At 39.9% G+C, this 24,331-nt stretch overlaps 1 protein-coding gene across 6 annotated transcripts in view; it reads left to right on the top strand.

Annotated features, from left to right (window-relative positions):
• The window catches only part of Dnm3 (dynamin 3), a 486,391-nt gene that overhangs the window by 376,586 nt on the left and 85,474 nt on the right, over positions 1 to 24,331 (top strand). For 3 of the 6 annotated variants that reach the window (XM_036202803.1, XM_036202805.1, XM_036202807.1), the window contains 2 exons: positions 14,807 to 14,918; positions 22,031 to 22,042. In XM_036202803.1, the coding sequence (XP_036058696.1) occupies positions 14,807 to 14,918; positions 22,031 to 22,042 (124 nt within the window). The remainder of the gene's footprint in view (positions 1 to 14,806; positions 14,919 to 22,030; positions 22,043 to 24,331) is intronic. The other 3 variants (XM_036202804.1, XM_036202808.1, XM_036202809.1) reach the window with 1 other exon arrangement.

A 24,331-nucleotide genomic window follows, 5' to 3' on the forward strand; every position in this document is an offset into this window, starting at 1 on the left:
TTTGGGTTTGAGGGAGAATATTTGGATATTAAGCATTTTCGATGGTGAGAATTTTTACCAGTTAAACTGTAAAACTTACCTACTCTTTGACCCTCAGTTAAAAACGAGACCCATGCTCCCAGTTCTTCAGCAATGACTGTGACCAACACTGGCACTGGCGGGCACTCCTGGCAGTGGCCGCCAGAGCAGGCAGGCCAGGGCCAGTGTTACTCAGCTGACGCTGTGGCTACTTTTATAGTAAATGTGATTTGTAAGGCTTTCCTATTGCCAAGCCTTTTCCACAAATTTGATTTTTTTTTAAATTTTTATTTAAGATGTTGTATTTACTTGTCCTCTTTGACTTTTATTTGTCACTAGTATCAAGGAAAAAAGATATAGCACTAGTTATATATCAAATCAACTTATACCAAAGAGACTTGTCTCAAAGACAATGGATCATGATGCTTTTAGACAAAGGCGCACAGAGAGCCTCCGCTGTAAAACTGTGGGATTGATCTTTATGGGTGATAGTGAGGAAACTGTTAAGAGGGGAAAGGCTGAGCCAACTCAAGCTTCAGTGACCACTTCAGTCGGTCATTTATGAATGGAAGTTACTTCCTGAGCAATGATGGTGTACTTCACTCGGTCATTTATGAATGGAAGTTACTTCCTGAGCAATGATGGTGTACTTCAGTCGGTCATTTATGAGTGGAAGTTACTTCCTGAGCAATGATGGTGTACTTCACTCGGTCATTATGAATGGAAGTTACCTCCTGAGCAGTGATGGTATATACTTCAGCTCTATCAACAAGACAAATATGTTCCCCCCTTCCAGGATATATAAAATATAATGAAGAACATTAACAGCAAAAATAGTCACTTAATTACAACTGGTAATTACAGCTTATACAAGAATTCATAACAGAGTGACCTCTCCATTTTGAGAACCTAGGGACAGTTAAAATTAACATTAGAAAAGTGTGTGGGAGCAGACTGTGACCCCAGGTACCAATGACCCCACAAGTCACACAAAGATTGTTTATTGTCTTTATCCTAATACTATAATAAGAAGTCACGGGGAGGGGACAATGTGATAGGCTGAGGTGCAAAATAGAGTAGGGGTGGAGCAAATGCAGAAGATGATGAGGCATGATGTCACACTGGACTAAAGCATGGAGTAGGGGAGCTGTTGTGGGTCCTAAAGCATCAGTGCGAAGCCAGCTTGTTCTACATAGCAAGTTATAGGTTTGCTGGGGCTATGTGGTGAGGTACTCTTTCAAAAATGAAATCATATTATCATTTAATGTGTCCTTAGGAAAATACCCATTATCTCTATAGGCAATTTTGGCTTTACCAGTTTTATTGACGTTTCTCAAATCTCAGTCAGCAGGAAAGACAAAGGCAAGTCCAGAATTCACTCTCATGTCTCCTCAGTCTCTCCCTGTCCTTCTGTCCTGCCACACTTCTAAGAATTGGTGCATAAAAGAACTTTTCCTATATATTTTGTGGGGGTTGGTTGAAAAGACATAAAATTGAGACAAGAACTGTTTTGAATAAAATTTTCCCAATTTATACTCTAAATTTAATTTCTTATGATTTTATTATTTTATGTGTAGTTCTTAGAACTAGTGCCAATAATTGACATAATTGATTCTTATAAATTTACTATCATAAAAGTAGACTTGGCATCTCTGAATCCTCTGTTGAATTGTATGTCTCATTTCTGATTTTGTTTATTTTCTCATCTTTTACAACATAGTATTGTTTTGTTGTCTGATTCATCCAAGAACAAGCTCTTAAGTTTACCTAGGACATGTTTGGTTTTCATAATTAATTCCTGATTTTATAAAACCATATATTATTCTGGTATAGTTTTGTAATTTTTCAACTTGTTGACTTCAATGCTTCCAGTATAGCCTTTTGTTGTTGTTTTCTATTTTTTAATAAGACATACATGATTATGAATTTTGTTCCTGGCTAGAGTTTGGTTTCATGCACTGAGTTTCAATCCAAGTGTAATATTATTTTGTTTGTTTAGTAAATAGTGTGTAATTATCATTTTGAGTCAACCTCTGCCTATACTTTAATTAAAATGGATTGGTGGTTCTTTTCTGTTTAACTTTTTATTATGATTTCTCACTTTACTGTACTGTTATTTTGTTACCATCAATATGTTAGATGGGGACTGTTCTTTGTAAGATTAAAAAAATAATTATTGGTCCTATCTTATTAAATTTACATTATTGATAGCACAGCTTTACTTCTTAATTGATAGTAATTAAGACCTTTGTGTCATTGATATAAATAAATTTTACAAAGAAAATGGATAGTGGAAAAACTGAGAATTGTTGGAGAAGGTCAGTAGGTGGCCTTTCTGAGAGACAGAAGTGAATTACAGGGATGGATAATAAGACAGAGTGTCATGCCCAGAAAAAGTAATAGTACCTGTAGACTCCTGCAAGAGACTGAAAAAGACAAGGTTGGTGTGGATGAGGCAAAATGAGCAAGGAAAGAGTGGAGTAAATATGGTTAGAAGATAGATACTGTAGCAAGGAGCGTGGACTTTCTGTTCTACTCAGAGTCTGACCGTGCTCACTGCGGCTTCTGTGTAGAGTGTGGGGAAAATGTAAAGAGTAAAGAACTGTTACCTAGAGGAGAGAAGAATAGCACAGCATCTGTATCCATGTGGAGAACTGGAGTTACCCACATGCCAGTGTTGTTTATGGCCACATAGCCCTGGTCACATTGGAAGAATGGGTGGATAGAGAGAAGCTGACCTATGGTAGAGTTCTGGAGGTCTCCAAATGTATCAGTCAAAAAAAAAAAAAAAAAAAAAAAAAGGTGGGGAAACAGCAGAAGAGATTCCAAAGGCATTATCAGGGAGGAGGAAGGTGGAGTCCTGAAAATGTGAGTCACAGGAGTCTTGAGAAAACAGTCCTTGAAGAAAGAGGCAGTGACCAAAATGCCAGTTGCTGTGGTAAAGCCAGGCAACAGAAAATCAGAGGGTTGACACTTGCTTTATTGTATATATAGATACAGATAAAGATAAGTACAGATATAGATAGATAGATAGATGGATGGATGGATGGATGGATGGATGGATGGATGGGTGGGTGGATGGATGGATAGATAGATAGATAGATAGATAGATAGATAGATAGATAGATAGATAGATAGATAGAGATAAATCCATGACTTGGATGAGAGCTTTGTTGCAGAGGAGCAGTACCATTTTACTCATGGCAGTGGCAGTGGGGTGGGGGCAACACTGGGGAAGAACTAAAGGGAGAGGACGGAAGAAAGTATTCAGGGATCTTTGCTATAAATTTGGTCTAAATGGGACAGTTCTTAGAAGTGGAGACGGGAGAGAATATGAACATGTTTTAAGGTGGTTATTTTTAAGGCATGTGAGTGTGTCATACTAGTGACTAAGGAGTACAAAGGAAGAAACTGTTCAGTGCAGATAAAGTAAATGATTATAGGAAGAAAGGTCATATAAGGCATTAGCCATTAGAAGACATGGGACTCAGAGTACAAGCTGATGGTCTGGCCATTTCATCATTCAAATTCTGTTAAGAGACAGAGTCTGCAGCTGCAAATGAAAAATATATGATGGATTTCTTGGGAAGAATGTTGGACAATTTTATTGATGACTTGTGTATTCCTCATGAGGGATGAAGCAAGATAATCAGCTAAATATGAACAGTGAGGGGTGCACTGGGGATTCCAGGCAAGAAAAGCTATGTTAGACTTGGGTTACTTCTGTCTGTCATTGTGCCCTCCCTGGGGAAATGGTCTTGGTTGAGCTCTCACCTGGAAAAGTTAATGCAACAACTGCTTAAGCAAACATGTGACTCTAGGACCCTTTCCATTGTCTTTTAAATCTTTGCTATAATCACCAATGACTAGGTTGATACCATAGGAATATTTATGTCATTGTAAATATGCAGATTAACAAAAACCAGGAAAACTATAAATACATTTCTGCCAGAATAAGAACTAAAATACCTTTATAAAAGGAAATAATGGGTCCAAACTAACTATATTAAATAAGTTAACAGTTGTAAATCATACTCCTATGTTTAAAAGCCTGGTTTTGTAAGAAGTCACATGTTAAAGCTTCAAAGACAGCCATAAAAATCTACATTCATTTTTAATTTTTTTTTCATTTTGCCTGTGTGTTTATCACGTGCTAGATGTTGTGTTAAGTAAGGTCTTGAGATACATAATCTTATTTTTCTTCATAGTTACCTAAAAAGGATGATAGCCACATCTTATTAATAAGTAAACTGAGGTTCAGAGGGGTTGCTTTATATAATGCCGTGTGAGATGAATGGAGCATGGCTAGAGAGATGTCTCTGTACATTTGCTTACTATACAAACATGAGGACCACAGTCCACATCCCCATCACCACTACCTTTACCTGCAGCACTGGAAGCATGGAGACAGATAGACATGTAGACCCTAGGAGCTTGCTGGCCAGTCAGTCTAGCCTAAATGGTAAGCTCCAGGCTCAGTGAGAGACCATGTTTCAAAAATAAGGGGGAGGGTAACAGAGGAAGACACCTGATGTGAACCTCTGGTTTCCACAGACATGAGCAAGTACACATGCACACACACACACACACACACACACACACACACACACACACTTCACAAAGATGAATGGTTCAGACTAGATTGTTAACTGATGTTCATGGCCCTTGCTATATTCTACTCTATGATTTATTACTATGTTTACTAATCCTGTATTAAGAAAAGTGTACTGTCATGAAAAATGGTCCCAACATCCACCAAACTCCTTTACTGTATATGTATGATATTTCATTGAGAAGTTTGTGATAGTTGCATGCATCTCACTGTCAGAAAATGTATATATAAAATGTAGCATATAAAATGTAGCATATAAAATGTAGTAAATACATTGAACCAAGAAGGATGCTGGACTATCTAGAAAATACAGATGTGAAATATTTGAAAGTACTGGCTAAAAGGCTGGCTTGGAAACTGAAAGGTTTGGGATACACACACACACACACACACACACACACACACACACACACACACAGAGGCATGTATTGCATGCACATACGTACATGTACATACACATTTTCCTGGCATACAAAATTTGCAAGATATGTTTATGAAGCCATGAAGTTTTTTAATCATTCTCTTACTGTGTAGCCCTGACTGGCCTCAAACTTTCAAACCTCCCGCCTCAGTCTCCATGTGCTGATATTACGTTTTCATGCCCATCTTAAGTCAAGATTTTTAATAATAAGTTAAACCTGTCTTAAATTCACTAGAGAAATCTACAGTTTAAAGAAGTTATGTACTGCATAGGCTATGAACACTTAGTTAAGATGAAAAGTAAGTAATAAACATATGACAATATGGTTTGATTTCTTTAGAAGCTAAAAATTACAATTAGTCAGCTAGACATCGTGAATGACTTTTCAGATCATAGGTACCAAATGAAATGGTTTTGAATGGTGGCAAGGAAGAAGCTGTCCTCAGATCCTCTCTGTGGCAGACTCTGCAGCCAGCCTGGGGACTGATTTGATGATGTGTGCTAAATGCTGAAGTTATCTGTAGACCTTGAGGCCCAGCAAATTCAAATTCCCCTCCTAAAACCGTCTACTTTATCAAACAATTCAATAATGACAAAAAGGAGTTTGTTAAGATATTGTTTTGAAATATCATTCTTAATTGTTTAATAGCTGGTATCAGATGTTTGAAGACACATGAAAAAAGAAATAAGGGAATTAACTTCATATTTTTAACAGCCGAAAGCACTCTTTTGACATGTGAGAAAATGTTTTCACATCTAATCAAAGCATGAGCTCATCCTGCAGTCTGTTTACTTCAAGCAAAGCACTTAGAAGCCTTTTACCTAAGGGGTGAGACTCTCTCCCTTCCTTCTCAGCACCGTGACAACATTCAGTCCTTCAAACTGTAAAACACATGACTTGGTTTCAGAGTGGAATCATTCAGAAGCTCATATCTGCATGATTGCAGCTGAAATAGACTAAACAAAAAAATGCAGTCAGTACAAATTGCTGTGGGTTATCTCTGCAGCTACAGTGTGTGGTGAGAACCTGGAAGCTTCCTGGGCAGAATTTATGAGCCTTCCAGTAAATCAGCCCAGCTCAGTGTTTCAGACCTGTGTCCAACTCTCCTTGGCTGTCTAGACACAGCCTAAGATGAGGCTTCAGAAATGGGTAGAGACAATGCTGCCAAAGCCACCAGAAGCCTTTGACCTTCTTCTAATGTTTCAACCAGATAATTATTTTCCCTCTCAAGAATTTGGCTGTCCTTTAAGGGGAAAAAAAAAAATAAGATTTTCCATGTGAAGAACCCCTGAAAGAAAATCCTCTGAGAAAGGTCAGTGGGATGGCTGCAAAGCTGGGTTCCTCAGAGCTGCAAAGAGAATGTGGAAAGTCTGGACCCACTCTGCTTCTCCTGTCTTCCAGCTGGCTAAGGGCCCTCAAGAGCAGGCCCAGCTTTGCCCACCCCATACCTTTGCACCTCAAAGGAGTCCTTGCTGTGTGGTGGAAATAGTTCCATATGAAAGAAATAGCAGCAGTTAGAAGTAGAGAAAGGGCAGAGATTGGATTAGAGCATTTAAAAGTAATAATAACCTATCACCTTCTCTGCTTCTGAGCAAAGGGGTAGCATTTCTAACTCTCCAATAATGGGTTTTTATCCTTGTAAATGGACAGATTTCCCAACTTATTTAAACCTACTCATTCTACTTCTTGTGGCTTCTCTCTTCAAAGTTTTATATTCTGTGTTTTCTAGAAAAGTCAAGATTCTAGTCAAAAATGGACAAGAAGATTTTAAACATAAGCACTGCCCAAGTTTGTTCCATTGTGTTTCCAACCATTAATGTATTATTTGACTCACTCAGTCATCGTATAGTATTGGGGTCATATGCCAAGGGCTAAGAGAGGCCCCAGTTCTACTGTTGATTTGGCTTGTGATCTCGGGAAAGTCCTCCGGCTCTCTCTGAATCTGTTTCCTCATCTGTGATAACAGCTCTTGGACCCAATTTTCAAGTTTGCCATAGAGATCCAGTAGAGTAGTTTCTCTCACAATATGGTTTAAAAAAAAAAATCAAGTTTTTCACTATCCATTGTTTTACCTCAAAAGTCAAAAGTACTGGAGCTACCAGTCAACTGCTTGTAAAATTCATAAGCTGAACTGAATTAAAACATGTATTGGTGACCCATCTGTGATAGCAAGGATGACTCAAAGAAGCCTCTACAGCATCGCTGCTGTATCACTGGAGACAGCAGGTGTGTGCCCACCAGAATCCAGACATCCAGCTGTGCTGTAAAGCCAACTCAAAAATGAGTCTGAGGAAAATGTTCCAAATGGGGAAGTCCTGACAATAAATATTTATTCAAGGTAGAGACAATAAATACGAAGTTCCTCCCAAATAATTGCTTAAGTGGAAAAAAAAAAAAACACACACATAAGTAAAACAAAGTCAAATTCTTAAAAGACATGACAGCAGTGCTTAAATAATCTGGGTCAAAGCTTTTAGGCAAATCAGCCAGTGTTGTGGGGTAAAGTGGCAGCCTCAGAATGAATGCCTCAATAAGTCAGGGGTTGTTATTTTATTTTGTAGTTTTATTTTATGTATATGGGTGTTTTTCCTACATGTCTGTGTACTACTTGTATTCCTGGTGCCCACAGAAGCCAGAAGGGGGCACTAGATCCCCGGGAACTGGAGTTACACACATTTGTGGGCCACTTTCTGGATGCTGGAAATCAAACCCAGGTCCTCTGGAAGAGCAGGCAATGCTCTTAACAGCTGAGCATCTCCCTCCAGCCCCCAAGGGGGTTTTGTTTTATTACTGAGCATCCCATATACAAAAATGAACTCAGTGTGACGTGCAAACTGAAAGATGATCAATTATGCCTAGAACTGGGAACTGCTGAAAATGTTGAAGCCCAAAAGGCAGTTTATTTCTCAACATAAACAAAGGAAATACTACAGATTTTTTGTAAGCAGCATGTGTCTCAGCGTGACAAAACTGAGAGCAGGCAGCCAGCCATGGCAAGAACTAAACATCGCAGAGACTTTCCTAATTAGAGGTGACGGTTTTCAGCTTGGGGTGAAAAATGAAATCCAAACTACGGGGATTCTCAACAAATAGGTGCTTTGAAAAATAAAACAGATAAAAGTTGGGGGAAAGCCAAAAAGAAAAAAGAAAAAGAAAAAAGAAAAAAAGAAAAGATGGGAAAGGTAGGTAGATGCAAATAAAAATGAGAAGCCACTGAAGTGATGTATAATAAAATGTTGGGTTCTATTTTATACTACCAATAATGATTTTAAGACAAAGAGTGTCATTTAGACTAAAGGTAATCAACCTTTTTAATGAAAAAAAATTTTAAGGATTTGATAGAAAGTCACTGTTAAGTTACATAATTCACAGAGTTATTTAAAGATGCTATTCAGTGCTTCTAGGTATTAACTATCTGTCAAATGAATGCCTACACCTACTGACCACCTTATCACAGCATTGGGTACCATGTAACCAAATTAAGTATTTATACACATTTTAAAGGCTTTATCCCTACTTTTGCCATTTCAGTTTTTATGTTATTGTTAGTATTGTGAAAATTAGTTGATGTTTGTGTATCCTGAATTTAGTAATGGCCTTTTAAACAAAGGGACACATTTAATCATAGTGCTGTGGTTTTTAAATTATTTTTATTTTATGTATGTACATGTATGTATGTATGTATGTATGTGCACGGGGGGGGGGGGGGGGGGGGCAATGTGGCTGCCATGGTGTGCATATGGAGGTTGGAAAACACCTTATGCAGTCATCTCTCCTTCCACCATGTGGGTTTGACCTTGGGTCACCAAGCTGATCAGTAAGTGCCTTTACCCTCTGAGCCATCTCACTGGCTTTTCATATGTGTTTTTCTTATGTTTTTGCATAGTCAGATTCTGAGTAAATTTAGATAATGAAGATTATTAGGATGTTATTAATTTCTTTCATACTCTGATATCTCACTATTAGGTTGCATATAACATCTGGTCTCAATATTTTTTCAGTTTCTTCTATATTTGTAGCTGTGGACCCTTCCTTTGTTCTTTGGGAATTGCAGACCTTTTTCTCCCATTTCCCCCCTTTTTAGGATTATGTGTAATAGCTACTTGGAAGGATAAAACACCCGTGGGTGTGTCTGTCCTTTGTGTCATTTTTATTGTCCGCTTCATCAGTCATCTTAATCTACATGAATCATCTCCTTTGATTCCTCAGACTTTTAAGATTTCCATAGAGAAACACTGACTTTTCCTTTCTCTCTTTCTTTTTAAATAGTAAGATATTTAGGGTCACACAGTTTCCAACATCTTTTGCACTGTTCTCCTGTGTAGATGGGAAGTACTTAGATTTTATTATCCTCTATGTAAGTCATATTCTTGCTTTGTTTGTGATATAAAGGCTATCCATGAGTATATGGTTCAAGTTTGCTTTTTTATCTTTTTTTTTTTCCAAGACAAGATTTCTCTGTGTACCTCTGGCTGTCCTGGAACTCGCTTTGTAGACCAGGCTGGCCTCGAGCTCAGAGATCCACCTGCCTCTGCCTCCCGAGTGCTGGGATTAAAGGCGTGCACCAATCATGCCTGGTTTGTACTTTTCTTTAGAAACTCATTCCTCTTTCTTCTCTTCTCCCTCTTCTTCCTACAATCATTTGTGAGCAAAGAATGTGATTTTTAAAGTTTGTCAAGTCCGGTATCATGTGTGTGTTGTGGTCTAAATATTAACTGATTTTTGTAAATGTGTGTAATATAAATCTTTCCCAAACATCGTGTTATTTATCCCACTTCCCTTTTCTCCATCAATGTTACACTCCCTTCCCCATCTTCCAGGTAAGTCTCCCAGCCCATATTTTCCATTTCTGCCCTTCATAGCACCTGTATCCCTCTATTCCTATCTCTACAGCTTGCCACCCCCACCTCATGCATGGTTCCTTTTTACTTTCCTGGAATCTTCATTTACTCCAAGTGATATATCCACCTCTAAAGATGCATAGATAGGGTCCACCAATAAGAGAAACTGTGGTGTTTGGCTTTCTGGATCTGGGTTACCTCAGTATATTTTCTAGTTCTGTCCATTTCCCTACAAGTTTCATGTTTTCATTATTCTTTGAATGGTATTCCACTGGGCATATATACCAGATGTTCATTGTCCATTCATCAGTTGAGAGACATTTAGGTTGTTTCCATCACTAAATCTTCAAAACTGCAAATTCTAATCTCAAAGGAGATCAATCAGCTCAATCCCAGGAAATCTGTCCATGTCGAGTCATTGTTATTCTTCCGTTTTCTGCTTTCCTAAAGTCTTCCTTCTGAAAGCTTCCTTCATTCTTTCTTTCTCTGGCTGTTAGATCTGCTTGTGTCTTTGTTTTGATTTATTCATTGTGGCATAGGTTCAGTTGTGGGTGCTTGGAGGCAACTCTTCTCATGAACATGGAAAATCAGAGACAACATCTCAGTCATCAAGGATGAGAAATAGTTCTCATACCATTTATCTAAGGAGACACAGGGTGGGAGACTTTCTTCTGCATTGGCATAGAGAAATCTTGCTCCCCAAGCCTGGCTCCTTAGGAGCAGAGGATAAGGCACACTGTACAGTTCTGCCATCCTCAAGGGACAGTACTCTGAACGGTATGCTCCATGCTGCGTGTCCTGGAGCGTTCCTATGGGCACAAAGCTCTTATCCAGCCCAGAGTAAGAAAATTATCTCCATTACATGCCATTCTACTGCCTATGCACCAATCCTAATATTGGCTTGACTTGAGAAAAGAGGATATATTTCACCTGAGTGGAAAGTAGAGTGGAAACGGAGTAAAATTAAGTCACTATCTTTTCAAAATCCTCTGGGGAATGTAATGATGAGCATAAACATGGCGCACTCACTGTCTTCATGATGTGTGCCAGCTGAATGGAAAAACAGATGTTCGGCATAATAAATAACAAAGACAGGGTGTGTATGAGTGATTACAGAGAGGAGGGGAGCAGCGTGGAAGGAAAGAGTAGAGGACAGAGAAGAGAAAAAATATTTAATTCTGAAATCAGAACTTTGATAAGAGATGAGAAGGAAATAAAGTTGAGTATGAGTGTGCAAATGCATGAAAGAGGATCTGATGTGATAGGGGTGTCCTGGAAGTGGTGTCTGTGGACACAGTGGCTGAGCTGAGACACCAGGAAAGAGCAAGTGCTGTGTAAAGAGAACTGGGCAGAAAGCAGTGTGTGCAGGTGTACTTGTAGGCCCAGCACATCTGATACTTTCCAGAAACCTAAGCATGGTAGCTAGAGAAGGAAGAACAAAGCATGAAAGATGCCAGGGATGAAGGCAACTACCAGCGAGAAGTCAGGCTTTGTGAACCACCATCTCACCTGTGGCGATCTGAATGAAAATGGCCACCATAGACTCATAGGAGCTAGCACTATTAGGAGGTGTGGCCTTGTTGGAGACAGTGTGTCACTGGGACAGGCTTTGAGGTTTCAGAAGCTGAAGCTAGCTCACCAGCTCTTCCTGCTGCCTGCTGATCCAGGATCCAAATGTAGAACTCTCAGCTCCTATTCTAGTACCATGTCTTCTTGTGTGCTGCCATACTTCCCACCATGATGACGATGGACTAACCCTCTTAACTGTAAGCCAGTCCCAATTAAATGCTTTCCTCTACAAGAGTTGCTGTGGTTGTGGTGTCTCTTCACAGCAATGCAACCCTAAGACACTACCCATAGTCTTTATTCCTAAATGTATATGATCACTAGAGCAAAATAGCCGAGCCACATTTTCAAAAGGCCCTAAGGATTGGGTGCATAGAATAAATGAATGGGGCAGCGTGATGCTGGAAGACCAATGAGGAGGCTGATGTAGTAGTTCCAAGGACATCTGATGACAGGTGGTGGCGACTCTCATAGGAAAGTACTCCTTGGTGGTAAAATGGAAATGTGACATAGAAGATATCAAAGGTGTGATAAAAAAAGTGATATAAAAAATTTCTGCCGCAGATCTGGGTTACGCCACAGCTCCCCAGAATAGGAAGAGTGGAGGAAAGCCAAGCTGGAAGGCACCAGCTCAGTGGTTCCCATGGCTCTTTGTTTCTTTGAGATACTCAAGTGGAGAAGCCAATAGGTAATATGACTCTATGGAAGGTCTGGACAGAAGATGCAAACATGGGACCTTCTGGGATTAGTGGAAATTGGGGCAGTTAGGCCCAAATGAAAACATGTCAAACAAGAGTGAGCAGGAAAGAAAAGTACTGACTGCTATTAGCCATCGAAATTGAACTATGTTGTTTGGTTTGTTTGTTTTTTTCTGAAACATGACAGTAGTATCCCTAAGTGTCCATCAAATGATAATAAATTTTCATCCTATAACTAGAGAAGTCTTCTTCAAAAAAGCAATAGCGGTAAATGCAACAGCTGTGGGCAACATGCCATTTAAAATGGCAAAGCAAAAATGAAAATATTTCATTACACTAGAAGGTTAAGTAAATCATTGTACATTTACACTGATGAATGCTATAGCATCATAATTTTCTGTTTATAAAGACTCTAATGCATATAAATGAGCTTGGTGTAACAGTTAGCAAAAAAGAGGGACATAAAATTAATAGAGCATGTTCCGGAGAGTTTTGTGTCAACTTGACACAAGCTAGAGTCATCTGAGAGGAGGGAGCCTCAGCTGAGAAATTGCATCCATGAGATCAAACTGTGGGCAAGCCTGTAGTTCATTTTCTTAAATAGTAATTGATAGGGAAGGGCCCAGACCATTGTGGGTGGGGCTATCCCTGGACTCTTAGTCCTGTATTCTATAAGAAAGTAGGCTGAGCAAGCCACAGGGAATATGTGTTCTTACGTGGCTTCTGGATCAGCTCTGTCTCCAGGTTCCTGACCTAAATACTTTCGATGATGAACTGTTACCTGGAGTGTAAGTGAAATAAACCCCTTCCTCCCCAAGTTTCTTTTGGTCATGGTATTTCATCACAGTTATAGAAATCCTATGACAGAAATTGGTAGCAGGATTGTGGGGTAATGCTGTGATATACCTGGCCGGGTTGTTTGGGGGAGGATTGTAGAAGGACTTTGGAACTTTGGGCTAGAAAAGCCATTGAGTTTTCAAACCCTGGTGAGCTGTTGTTCAAAGATTAGGGGGTGGTGTGGAAAGCAATACAGATGTTGGAGGTCTGACTTGTGAAGTTTTAGAGCAGTGGTTCTCAACCTTCCTAATGCTGTGACGCTTTAATACAGTTCCTCATGGTGTGGTGACCCCCAACCAGAACATTATTTCGTTGCTACTTCATAGCTGTAACTTTGCTGCTACTGTATGAATCACAAATATCTGGTATGCAGGATATCTGATATGTAACCCACAGGTTGATAACTGCTGTTTTAGAGGGAGTCAAAAATCTCTATTGGAACCTTTTGATATTTAAATTAAGAACCTATAGTTCTTGTTAGCTGGGGCTGTGGTTAACAGGAGACCAGTGAAACCTTTGCTTTACTAGGATAATTGATGCTGGTTAACTAGAGCCAAGAAAATGGTGGTGATTAAAAAGAATCCAGCATCACTGAAGTGTTTCTTCAGGGTCAGCACATAGAAGCTGTGTTCAAGAGGTGGTCAAGGTTGTACCCTGTGCTGACAGCTGAACTTAGTAGTGTAAGGGCCTCCCAGGTGGTACTGGTTTGAAGACATGAAGGTGTCATGGAGAGCAGCTGAGACTTGGCACTATAAGAAGCCAAGGCAAGCCATGAGTGAAGGTCTAGCCTCGGTAGCAGTTGAAGGTCTGGGTTGAAGGGGTCATGCAGAGAATTGAGGCTTGGCAATGTGAAGAGAGCCCAGGAGAGACTATTGGTGGTAAGTGTAGTCCAATTGCAGAAGGAGCCCCCAGTGTTCTGGAGACCCTAGCGCCATGGGACTAAAAGAGTATTAGAGAGGAGAGGAGAGAGAAGGAACCTCAGCTGTACCAAAAATGTTCAGAATGGAAAATTATAAGAAAACAAGGTTATCTGTAAGTAACAGAACCTGAATGCTTATCCTTACTCTTGTTCTTTTGTCTGGTTTCCAAATTTAAAATGTTGGTATTTATTACATACTATGTGTTTTATTATCTGGAAGAAAATATAAAACTCCAGCATTGTCCTAGTTATAATGACACCAAGAGGCATCTCACCTGTGAGTACAGGTGACCAGGCTTTTCACACCCAGAGGTGCATCTGTTCTCTGACTACAGCCAAGCCATATACTGTTTGTTTTTTTGTTTAGATTTATAGGATTATTACTGTACTTTTCCAAGTTTTACAAGCTATTCAGTAAGAAAACTGACCTAATTGTTGGACAGTGGCAAGTGCTTTCTCCAGAGCACAGCTGCCCATCAGCACATATCTCCAGCGTTTCCTTTGTCTGTGTTTTTGTGGAGCTAGGAATTGAGCACAGGGTCTCACTCATGGTAGGTAAGTGTGTCCTACCATGGAGCTCTTTCCTCTGCACTCTTGGACCAAGAGAAAGATTGTAATTTTATTTACAAATTGATGTCCTCTTTTTACAGGCTTTTTAGTTTAAATCTTAGCACTGTAAATAACTGTGAGATCTTCAGTGTATGATTTATTAAAAAGAATCCCGTGAGAAGTACACATCGGAGCTGGCTTGTTATTTTAAAATACAGTGAGAGGTTTGTGCTCACATCTAGCGGTTTTCAGAGAACTAACCATCAGTGTCTGCAGAGATCTGAGATCATTTTGAATTTGGTTCTTAGCTAAATGCATGTATTTTTTTTTTTTTCTGACTCCAGGAATGTATACAAAGACTATCGTTTCCTGGAGTTGGCCTGTGATTCCCAGGAGGATGTGGACAGCTGGAAAGCATCTCTGCTAAGAGCTGGGGTCTATCCAGATAAATCTTTAGTAAGTTGAATATATTTCCTATCTAAAAAAAAAAATCATTGCACACCACATTGAAGAAAATGCATCCATTTCTGTAAGTTAGCAAAACAACTTACCTTTTTTTTTTCTTTTTTTTTTTTTTTGTTTTTACTTAATTTGGCCCCTTTTTACTGAAGCTGCCTTATTTTTATGTTGATAATTTTGATGCTTTTTTTTTCTCCATCAGATTTTTCCAAAAGCTACTCAGAACTTTTGCTAAAGAAAATACCCCATTCTGCTTCAATGTATGTGCTTTTAGGAAGATTTTAATTCTATTTAAAAATTTAATGTCTTCTATACATTATCCCATAGCTGATATAATACTAGTGTACTATCATTCATCATCATAATATTTTATACTTATATTTTAAAGCATATTTATTTTTATAAAGGCTTATTCTACTGTATCCCTAGTTATGTCTGTTTCAGACTCTGGATAATGTCACTAAGCATGTGAAGAACAGAAAAAAATACATAGCTCTTCCCACTTATCTTTATTAATGTACTTCAAGTGTCTGGGAGACACTTCTCTCCTTCAAGTTAATAAACAGGCCTTGTCTTTGTGCTCTTTACAAAATGCAATGTTACACAGACATCTCTAAAATTAGACTTCAGAAGTCCCTCCATTGTCTGCTCACACCATCTAACATAGTGTGCCAGCCTTTCACACTTCCCTCTCTCCCTCCCTCCTTTGCTCCCCCTCCCCCTCCCCCTCCTCCTCTCCTTCCCTCTCTTTGTCTCCCTCCCTTTCTTTTCCATCCATCTCCACCCACATGCTGCTCCCTAAATCTTGCCATGAATCCGTGTCTCTTCTCAGAACTAACCTGCTAAGATTCATCCCTGGGGAGTTAAGTGCAGCACGCCCCTCACAGGGCCTACTTGGCTCTCTGTCTGTGTCTAGGACTGATCCTGCACAGTGGGATCCCTTCTAGGCTCAGGGTAAGATACAAGTCTTTTCAAGACAAAATCTGACATATGGCTGCAATGAGGGATAATGGGAACACTTAGGGTGTGGGGAGCTTCATGTGCATGGCGTCACACTGGGACTCGATGAAGCTCTAGGGACAGCATGAGATTTGTACAAAAATGTGTCCCCCCTCATATTTTAGCTCATGCATAGACCCCTCTCCATTCTACACCTATCTAGTTAATACCTAAAGCAATGAATTTTCCAAACATTCCTTGTGCCCTCTAAGGAGAAGTTAAATATGATGCGTTCTCGACGGTAAGGTATCCAGGTGTATGTCTGCCTCATTTTCTATATTGTTGACCAACTTCTTTCATGTGTGTGCATACAGATTCCCACAGACTTTCATATCAGTACTCTTTTCAGAACTCCAGGTGACATTTATCTAGATTGCAAATCATTATATTTCCATGCACATTGATGGTAGTGCGTTTACATACACAGAGATTTTTATTAAAAGGCATGGTGGTAAGTCCTCTGTAGAGTGATCAGCAATGCAGTAAGATAATGCACAGAAAACACAAAATGATACATGCATACGGGAGCACTCTTATTTTCATGTATAAAAATAATTATGATCATTATTATTTTCATTATTAACTAGTACTTGTGGCAGCCAGTGAAGGTTATTATACAAAGGCCCAGGAAGATTGTCCAGTTAGTAAAACTCCTGTTGTATAAGCACATAGACCCAAATTAGAGTCCCCAGAATCCACATAAAAGGCCTTGGTGTTCTACACTTGGAATCCCAGTGTTAGGAGTTAGAGAAGGGAAGACACCAGGGGCTTTCTCACTAGGCAGTCCAGCCAAATTTGCAAGGTTCAGGTTCAGTGAGAGACCCAGTTTCAAAAATAAGGTTGAAAGCCATCATTGAAGACACTCAACATCAACCTCTGACCTATACAAACGTACAGGAACACACACATAAACATATACACATACACACATGTGCACACCTGCACACACACACACATACACAAACATTGTATATATTATAGCCTAGTGAGATTGTGGGTTTTTTTTCCTGTTTTCTAATTTCCAGGTATACTTAGTGGTATATCAATTTATATGTGTTTGTATGTCTATATATTTTTCTTAACATCTAAGTATGTTTGTAAATTATACTTTTTAAGTGAAATAATGAGAGAAATTATGTGATGTATGTATGTTAGGGGAAAAACTGTCATGGAAAAGAAAATTTATCTGCCCATTAGCTTTTATAAAACTTTTAAAAATTACTTTTATAAATCTATATATTCATGGGCTCATCCATAGCTATACAACAAGAAGGCAATCTAAGAAATACCTTCTATGTTTTATTCTAATACTCCACTTTAGGTAGATTTAGAATTGTGCTACACAGTTTGTTTTGACTCTTTGGGTGGAATCTTCATGTACTTACCAGGAGATGGAGACAACTAGATATTTGCTGCACACTGAAAAACAAAACAGGGGGTTAAAGTTGGCAGTATGTGCCAACTGTTGCTTTTCTTGGTTTTCTTCAGGAATAGTGTTGGTGTTTCATCTGTGCTGTGCAGTCCCTCAGGTCCTGTTCAAACAGTTGCCTGGCACTTGATGTCTAATGGCAGGTGTCCAGCTACAGATTCTGTGTGTGAACACACTCGATTACATCTAGACATGATAGCTTTAGCTAGTTCTTCCTAATGTAGAAATTATGAAATCAGATTGACCTAAAGACTGATAGCATTATGCAAAATTTTAGGACTTCAGAATAGTATGTCTTGCTTTCATGGCAACAAACCACTGAGTCACTAACAAACCAGTCAGTTACTTTCCTAGGAGAGAAATAGCGCTGTTTTCTATACAGACACCTCTATTTGACTGGGGAGAAAATCCTTATTTATAAGCCGTGTGTGTTGGGGGGGGAGTGGTGATATGTGGGTGGCTGGATATGTACATTTGTGAGCATGTACCTGTATATGGTGTGCATGTATGTATGCACATGGTGTGTGTGTGTGTGTAGGTTAGAGGACAACATGGGATAGCTGGACCTCAGATGCCTCCCTCCTTTTGCTTAAGACAGGGTTGCTCATTGGCCTGGAAATTCACCAATTGGACCAGGCTAGCTGGCCGTGATCCTCCAAGGATCTGTCTGTATCTGCCCTCCATCTTGTCTTGCTAGGTGACAGACGTGTGTCACCATGCCTGGTTGTTTATTTTAATTCTGAGGGATCTGAACTCAGGTCCTCACGGTTGCAAGGCAAGTATTTATGCCTGAGTCATCTGTCTCCCCATCCTGGAAAAAAGTTTCTATTTCCATCATTTTTCAAGCATGTATATAATTTTGATGTCATTTATCTCCCTATCACTCAATTTGAATAAAACGATGTTTGAGGCCAATTAGTTATGATCTTATGTGTCCATTTTAAATAATATCACCACTATAGTTTCTGCTGTCTCCATGTAATAGATAATTTTCTGTCACTCATATCAAAATGTTGTGTGACCTTGTTTTTTGTCTCCTAAGTTATGTCTCTGGGGATTTTCTTTTTGAAAATGTATCCTCCTTTTTGCATTCCTTTCCTTTTCTAACCTTTTCTTCTTTGGAGCTTACCTCACCTAGACTAGCTGGCTCGGCCAGACCTAGGGATCCTCCTGTCTCCACATCCCCATCACTGTAATCACAGGCCTGCACCATCACACCAAGGCTTTACACGAATTCTAGGCATCTGAACTTAGGTCTTCACAAGAACGTAGCAGGTACTTTGCCAACAAGGCCTTCTCCTCTGCCCCTATTTCTTGTAATTCTACTTCCTTTGGCCGTTAAATTGAAGTTATAACCACTATAAAGCTGTATGATGCTAAGAATACAGGACTTCATACAGTTTCAAAATAAAGATGTTTTTAACAGAATATCTCATTAACTGTTCAGAATAAGATACAAATTTGTGTGTACTAGTGGTTAGGAATTATTAAAACTCTCAAAAGACTATTTTGCCAACACACATGCATGCACCTTTTCTCATAAATTTGATTATAAATACATGTGAATTGATCTGAGGAGCATGATCTGATAAACACGACTATTGGGCATAATATTGTTGGCTTTCAATATGACATTAAGGAATTCCAAATTCAAATTATTTGAAACATGAACTGTGCAGTGAAACAGGGTAGACATGAAAGCAAATCCGTTCTTTGTTTAAATCCTGACACTGCCCTGTGACTGAGCAACTTGACTAACTCTCCAGTCATACTTTTCTAAGCTCCAAACAGCACCTTCCTCAGAGAGAGGGTTGTGGTACATTACAACAAGCTACATGCCTTCAGCTGGTGACTGTGTTCACGACTGCATAGCCTTTATTATTCTTTGGTGTCCTAGATGTGCGTACAAAGCTGCAATTCTCAATTTTATGATTAAATTTTCTTTGCAAATTGTTAGTGGATTTGACTGTGTCAGAGAAATTTCTCACCATTGTCTAAGAAGACTAGTTGTTTAGAGGGAGTCCTGAAAATACCTGGGGGGCAGGCCAACCTTCAAGGTTGAATCAGGAGGGCAGAGCTTAGCCTACGAGCCATCAGGCAACCCAATAGCCTCATGCTTGCTCTTAGAAGGTGGCCCTCCAGCCATGGATAAAAGGCAATGTGAGATCCAGTCTTGCCCTGGAAATGATTTGGTGCAAAGTCAGTTAAGTAAGAAACCTCAAAGCATTTTAAGAGGTTCCTATTCTCTGCAACACACACACACACACACACACACACACACACACACACACACAGACACACACACACAGTTTCTGTACAGAGGTTTTTGTTATATATCCTCCAGTGTGAACCAGCATGAACTGCTTCTTCAGAAGCTTAACATAATGGTAGAAGGTGAAAGACCTCTGACTGCCAGCTTTCCCCATGAACTGGGGACTCTGCTGCTATAACTAAGTTTTTAGAACCCCTGTGGGATGAAACCATCTTCCACTGAGGTCCTTTTGGCACCTCAGAAATTATTTATAGGAGATGCTACAGTGACTTTTCCTCTATGTCAAAACATAGTTCAAAGAAAGGGTCCTCGTGTCTTCCCAAGTGGGAAGAAGAGGAATGGCCATGGACTTCCACAAACATTTACAAATGTGATGGCTACCCATACATTGTCATTCAACAGTCTGTGGAGGAGTGGGAGGATCTAACACCCCACTCCACGTGACTTTTCTCCCAACAGTGCTCTGCCCAGAACTCTGTGTAGCTGTGTGTCCCATTCCAAAGGTTCAATTCATCCTTCTGGGGGAAAAAAACACTTTCAAGGGTTTAAACATATGCTGTTGTCAACTAGAGTAGTAGAGAGCATTCTAAAACATCATCCACCATCCAGGACTGCCATGCCCCTCACCAAACAGATGCCTGGGAGCTAACTGGATGAAATAGCAACCGGCCAAGCACACCACGTCCTCCACTTCTGTGTTTCTTTTATTTAAGGATCAGGGCATCCTACACAGTTACATCATTGTTGCTGCTACACGTTGAACCATCTGCCACTGAGTGGGGAAGCTAGTCATTCCCTAGTGTGTAGGAATACTTGGTTGAATTCCTGAACCCAGTTTGCTAGATCAAAAGCTGCTCTGCTGTGGAATGCAATAAACTCCATCTGTCTGAGGTATTTTCAGCAATATTGTTCTTCCTAGGAGAGCCAGGGTCCTATTATTCTCTACAACAGTCTTCTACTCATAGTAAAATTCCCCGTGGGACCTTTACCGCCTATTTGAACAGTTGGCATCATCTTCAGGGAGAATTCCTTCGGCCTTTGCTTGTTTACTTTTTCCTTCCTTCATTCTTGTCATTATTTATGTGTCTGATAAGTTGGCGTGTTAATAACTGTGCTGTGGCAACCCACAATGCTTAAGAAACTTCCCTACATGATTTTATCAGTACCTTTACATTTTCCTTGTTAAATATGACAGCTGCAGTGATCCCTGGAAGAGATGGTTTCCTTAAGGTCACCACCTGGCACTGAGCTCAGGGAAAGCCTCTCCCGGGATCATTGCCTTCCCACTCTCCCAGAATATTTCTTTGTGTATTTCCCCCCACTTCACATCCTCAACCTAAATGGAAATGCCAGCTCTCTAAGCTGGTCCGTTCCTGTTCCCCGTCTTCCCCTCTGATCCACACACTTCTCTCAGAGCCCTCTGCGACCTCACATCCCAGTGAGACATTCTTCTCCACCCCTGAGAGGAGAGCTCAGATCTGTTCCAGGCTCACATCCCATCACGTCTCCCCCACAGGATCTGACCTGGCAAGGAGTCGGGCTGCTCTGGGAGTAATGAATCACTGTTTTATTTTTTTAGGCCATATGTGGGTTCAATTGTTTGATGTAAATCATACGCTCACAGCTTCAATTTGCAGCAGGAGAGCCATTGGCTGCCACTCGCCACTGGCTGCTCTGTCTCCATACACAGTGCTGCTTTCAGAAATGTCTACATTTTTGTGACTAACCTTTCCAGACCCATTTTATTGAATGAGGACTGGTGTTTATTTTGGCTGAGGCCCTGCTATACAGTCTTGACTTCCCATGCCAACTCAAGACACAAACTTGTAACTTACCAAAGAATAGAATGGCACAGACAGAGTCTGTAAGTTGCTCTGCTTCTTCCATCACCCCAAACCACCCACTCCTTTCCTCAGCACTTGCTTCCTTTTTTTTTTTTATAATTTTAATTCCACCTTCTTTGAAACCAAGGATGCAGTGCTTGTTTAAAAAACGTACTGGCTGATGAAATTTTCCACTGCTCAGCCTGTTGGAGGAGGGGCTGTCAGGAAAAGCAAGCCAGCAAGCATGCTAACTTCGCTGCTGCCTTTTATGCTAGCGGTTCACTTATTACCGATTCAAACCAATTCTTTCTGGCTTGGTTCCCATACCTCAAGCATTCTGAGTGGAAAGCAGGGGTGGGTTTGGGGGGAGAGGAATCTGCTCTTGTAAACTCATGATTTCACTTACCCTTCGTGGATTCTTTGACTTGTGCGTGAGCTCTGGATATACACAATGGGATGTCAGCAAGGCGTTCACTTATTCATTGGGATTCTGATCTAGCAAGAAAAACCTTGTAATTTTAAACTAAATCTGTGTTTAACATATTTCTCTCTGTGTTTTTTTCCTTCCTTGTGGCTGCATGCACAGGGAAGCAACAAAGTAAGTTTTCTGCCCTCTTGGAGTTCTGCTGTCTGCCCAGCCCCCACTGCTGCATGTGTCTTGACGAGAGTGATTCTGTGCATGTTGGAATGGCCACCTTCTGCTGTTGTACAGGGATTATATGGGGCATGCAAATATTGGGGGCAGTGTGTGTAGATGGCTACAGCGGCTGCTCTGTTTGACCTTTTGGAAAGTGTGTTTTCAGAGCTGGTTATGGGGCATGTCAGAGAGCTTGCTCAGAAGAGGCCAACTCCAAGAGAAAAGGCAAAAAGGTTGAGGAGGAGGATTTATCACAAAAGGGTATGCTCGCCTGATAAAACTCAGGACAACTGAAGTTTTTGACCCCAAATCAAAGTGTGCATGTTAATATGCAGTTATAAAACCCCCAAACTCTAGAGTCTTTTGCTTTGTTGGCAAAACTGAACTAGATCCATGCACTGGCTTTGAAGGTGCCTTGAAATGGATGGAGGAGGGTGGGGTCCACATTTGACTTGGCTCCTACATCCTTGATGAATTCCAGCTGCATGAAAGTGGGAAGAATATGCCGACCGTGCAAGGAGACCAAACTGTGCATTATATGTTTATGAAAATGGGCAGCACACATGAATGGTACAAGTTATTTTAATGATCTTATTATAATAGATAAATGAGAAATTGATACTTTGTAGAGTTGCTAACTTGGTTAAATTTTTATGCAACTTTTCCCAAAGATTAGGGTTATTTCCCTCTTATTTAGAAACATAAGAACAATATAGATGGAGAAAGTGGCCTTAAGTTAGACAGGGTGGTTTTTGTTTTATTTTGTTGGGTTTTCCTTCATACATTGGTTCTTTATTCTACCAGGTGGCCCACTTAAAATGGGCCTCAGTGAATACAATAAGAATTGAAAAGAATCTGTTATATAAGAGTTGGCCTGCATATTTAAAGCAGCTGGAATTCATCAAAATTTTGCTATTCATAAGCCATATGTATAGAATGTAAAACAAATGTGGGAGATATTTTGCACTTTAATTGGATGGAATGTGTTATTATGGAGTAAATTGACATAGATGGGTGGCACTAAAAAATGTATCACTTCATAAATTTATACACTGATATAACTGCTCATGACCCAGGCAAGAATATTTAATAAAGTTAAAATATTGCCAGAAATGTACAAGATCAGCATTTGTGAAGAAGGAAAGAGGTACACAAGGCATCATTTATAGTACACTTTATTGTGTGGGGGGGGGAAGCAGGTAACTTAAACAAAAAGATTAAAGGCTTTTCCCACAAAAAATGAAAGACAGTATTTCTAGCTAATACTGCAGTACTTAGTGACAAATATTTGGACAAAATGTGAAACCCATTTTTAATTCTTATGGTATTTTAGTTCTTGAACTGCTAAGTATTTTATCCTGATTATTTGCATCACATCGAATCTCTATCTAGAACGTTGTGTATTGTGTTATCTGAAAACAAAACAACTTGAGCACTTTGAAAGTCACCCACACCCCGGGTTAATTGTGGGCACACTAATAGGGAGCCAGCTGCAGACACTGGGGGAGGCGCTAACTCTGCCCACAGGAGAAGCATTCATGATTTGTCTCTTTCTCTGGCAGCTCATGCATGGCTTAAGCGTTGATAAAATTATCCCCACACACACACACACACTCCAGGAAAAAAAAAAATTATATTGCAAGAGTCACTCATTTGTTGTGTCTAGCTTCAGTAAGCTCTTCTGGGTCATAAATGCTATAGTGGATACAGTTTACTGATTTTTAACTCATCAAATGAAAGTAGTAATTAAAATAAAAATGGGGGCTGGAGGAGGATAGCTCAGTCAGTAAAGTGTTTGCCACAAAGACCTGAATTCAATCCCCAGCACCCATGTAAAAAGTTGGACATGGTGGTGTGTACTTGTAATTCCAGCACTAGGGACATAGAGACAGGCAGATCCCTGGGGCTTTCTGGCAAGGGGCCTCGCCTACTTGTTGAGAATAGGCCAATGGGAGGCTCTGTTTCAAAAACTAAAATGGATGGCACCTGAGGAATTATATCCAAAGTTGTCCTTGGACTTTTACATATACACATATACATATACCCACACATAACCCCACACATGTACACATAGTCCTACACACACACACACACACACACACACACACACACACACACACACACACACACACCTCAAAAATTGTAAACTATTGCTCTTTAAACCTTCTAGAATAGGGCTGAAGACCTTGTAGTGTCTCAGGGCCTCCAGAGTCACCATCTATTTACACCATGAACATCTAGAATGGTAGT

The sequence above is a fragment of the Onychomys torridus genome, chromosome 11 (assembly GCF_903995425.1).
Source record: "Onychomys torridus chromosome 11, mOncTor1.1, whole genome shotgun sequence".
Taxonomy (NCBI): Eukaryota; Metazoa; Chordata; class Mammalia; order Rodentia; family Cricetidae; genus Onychomys; species Onychomys torridus.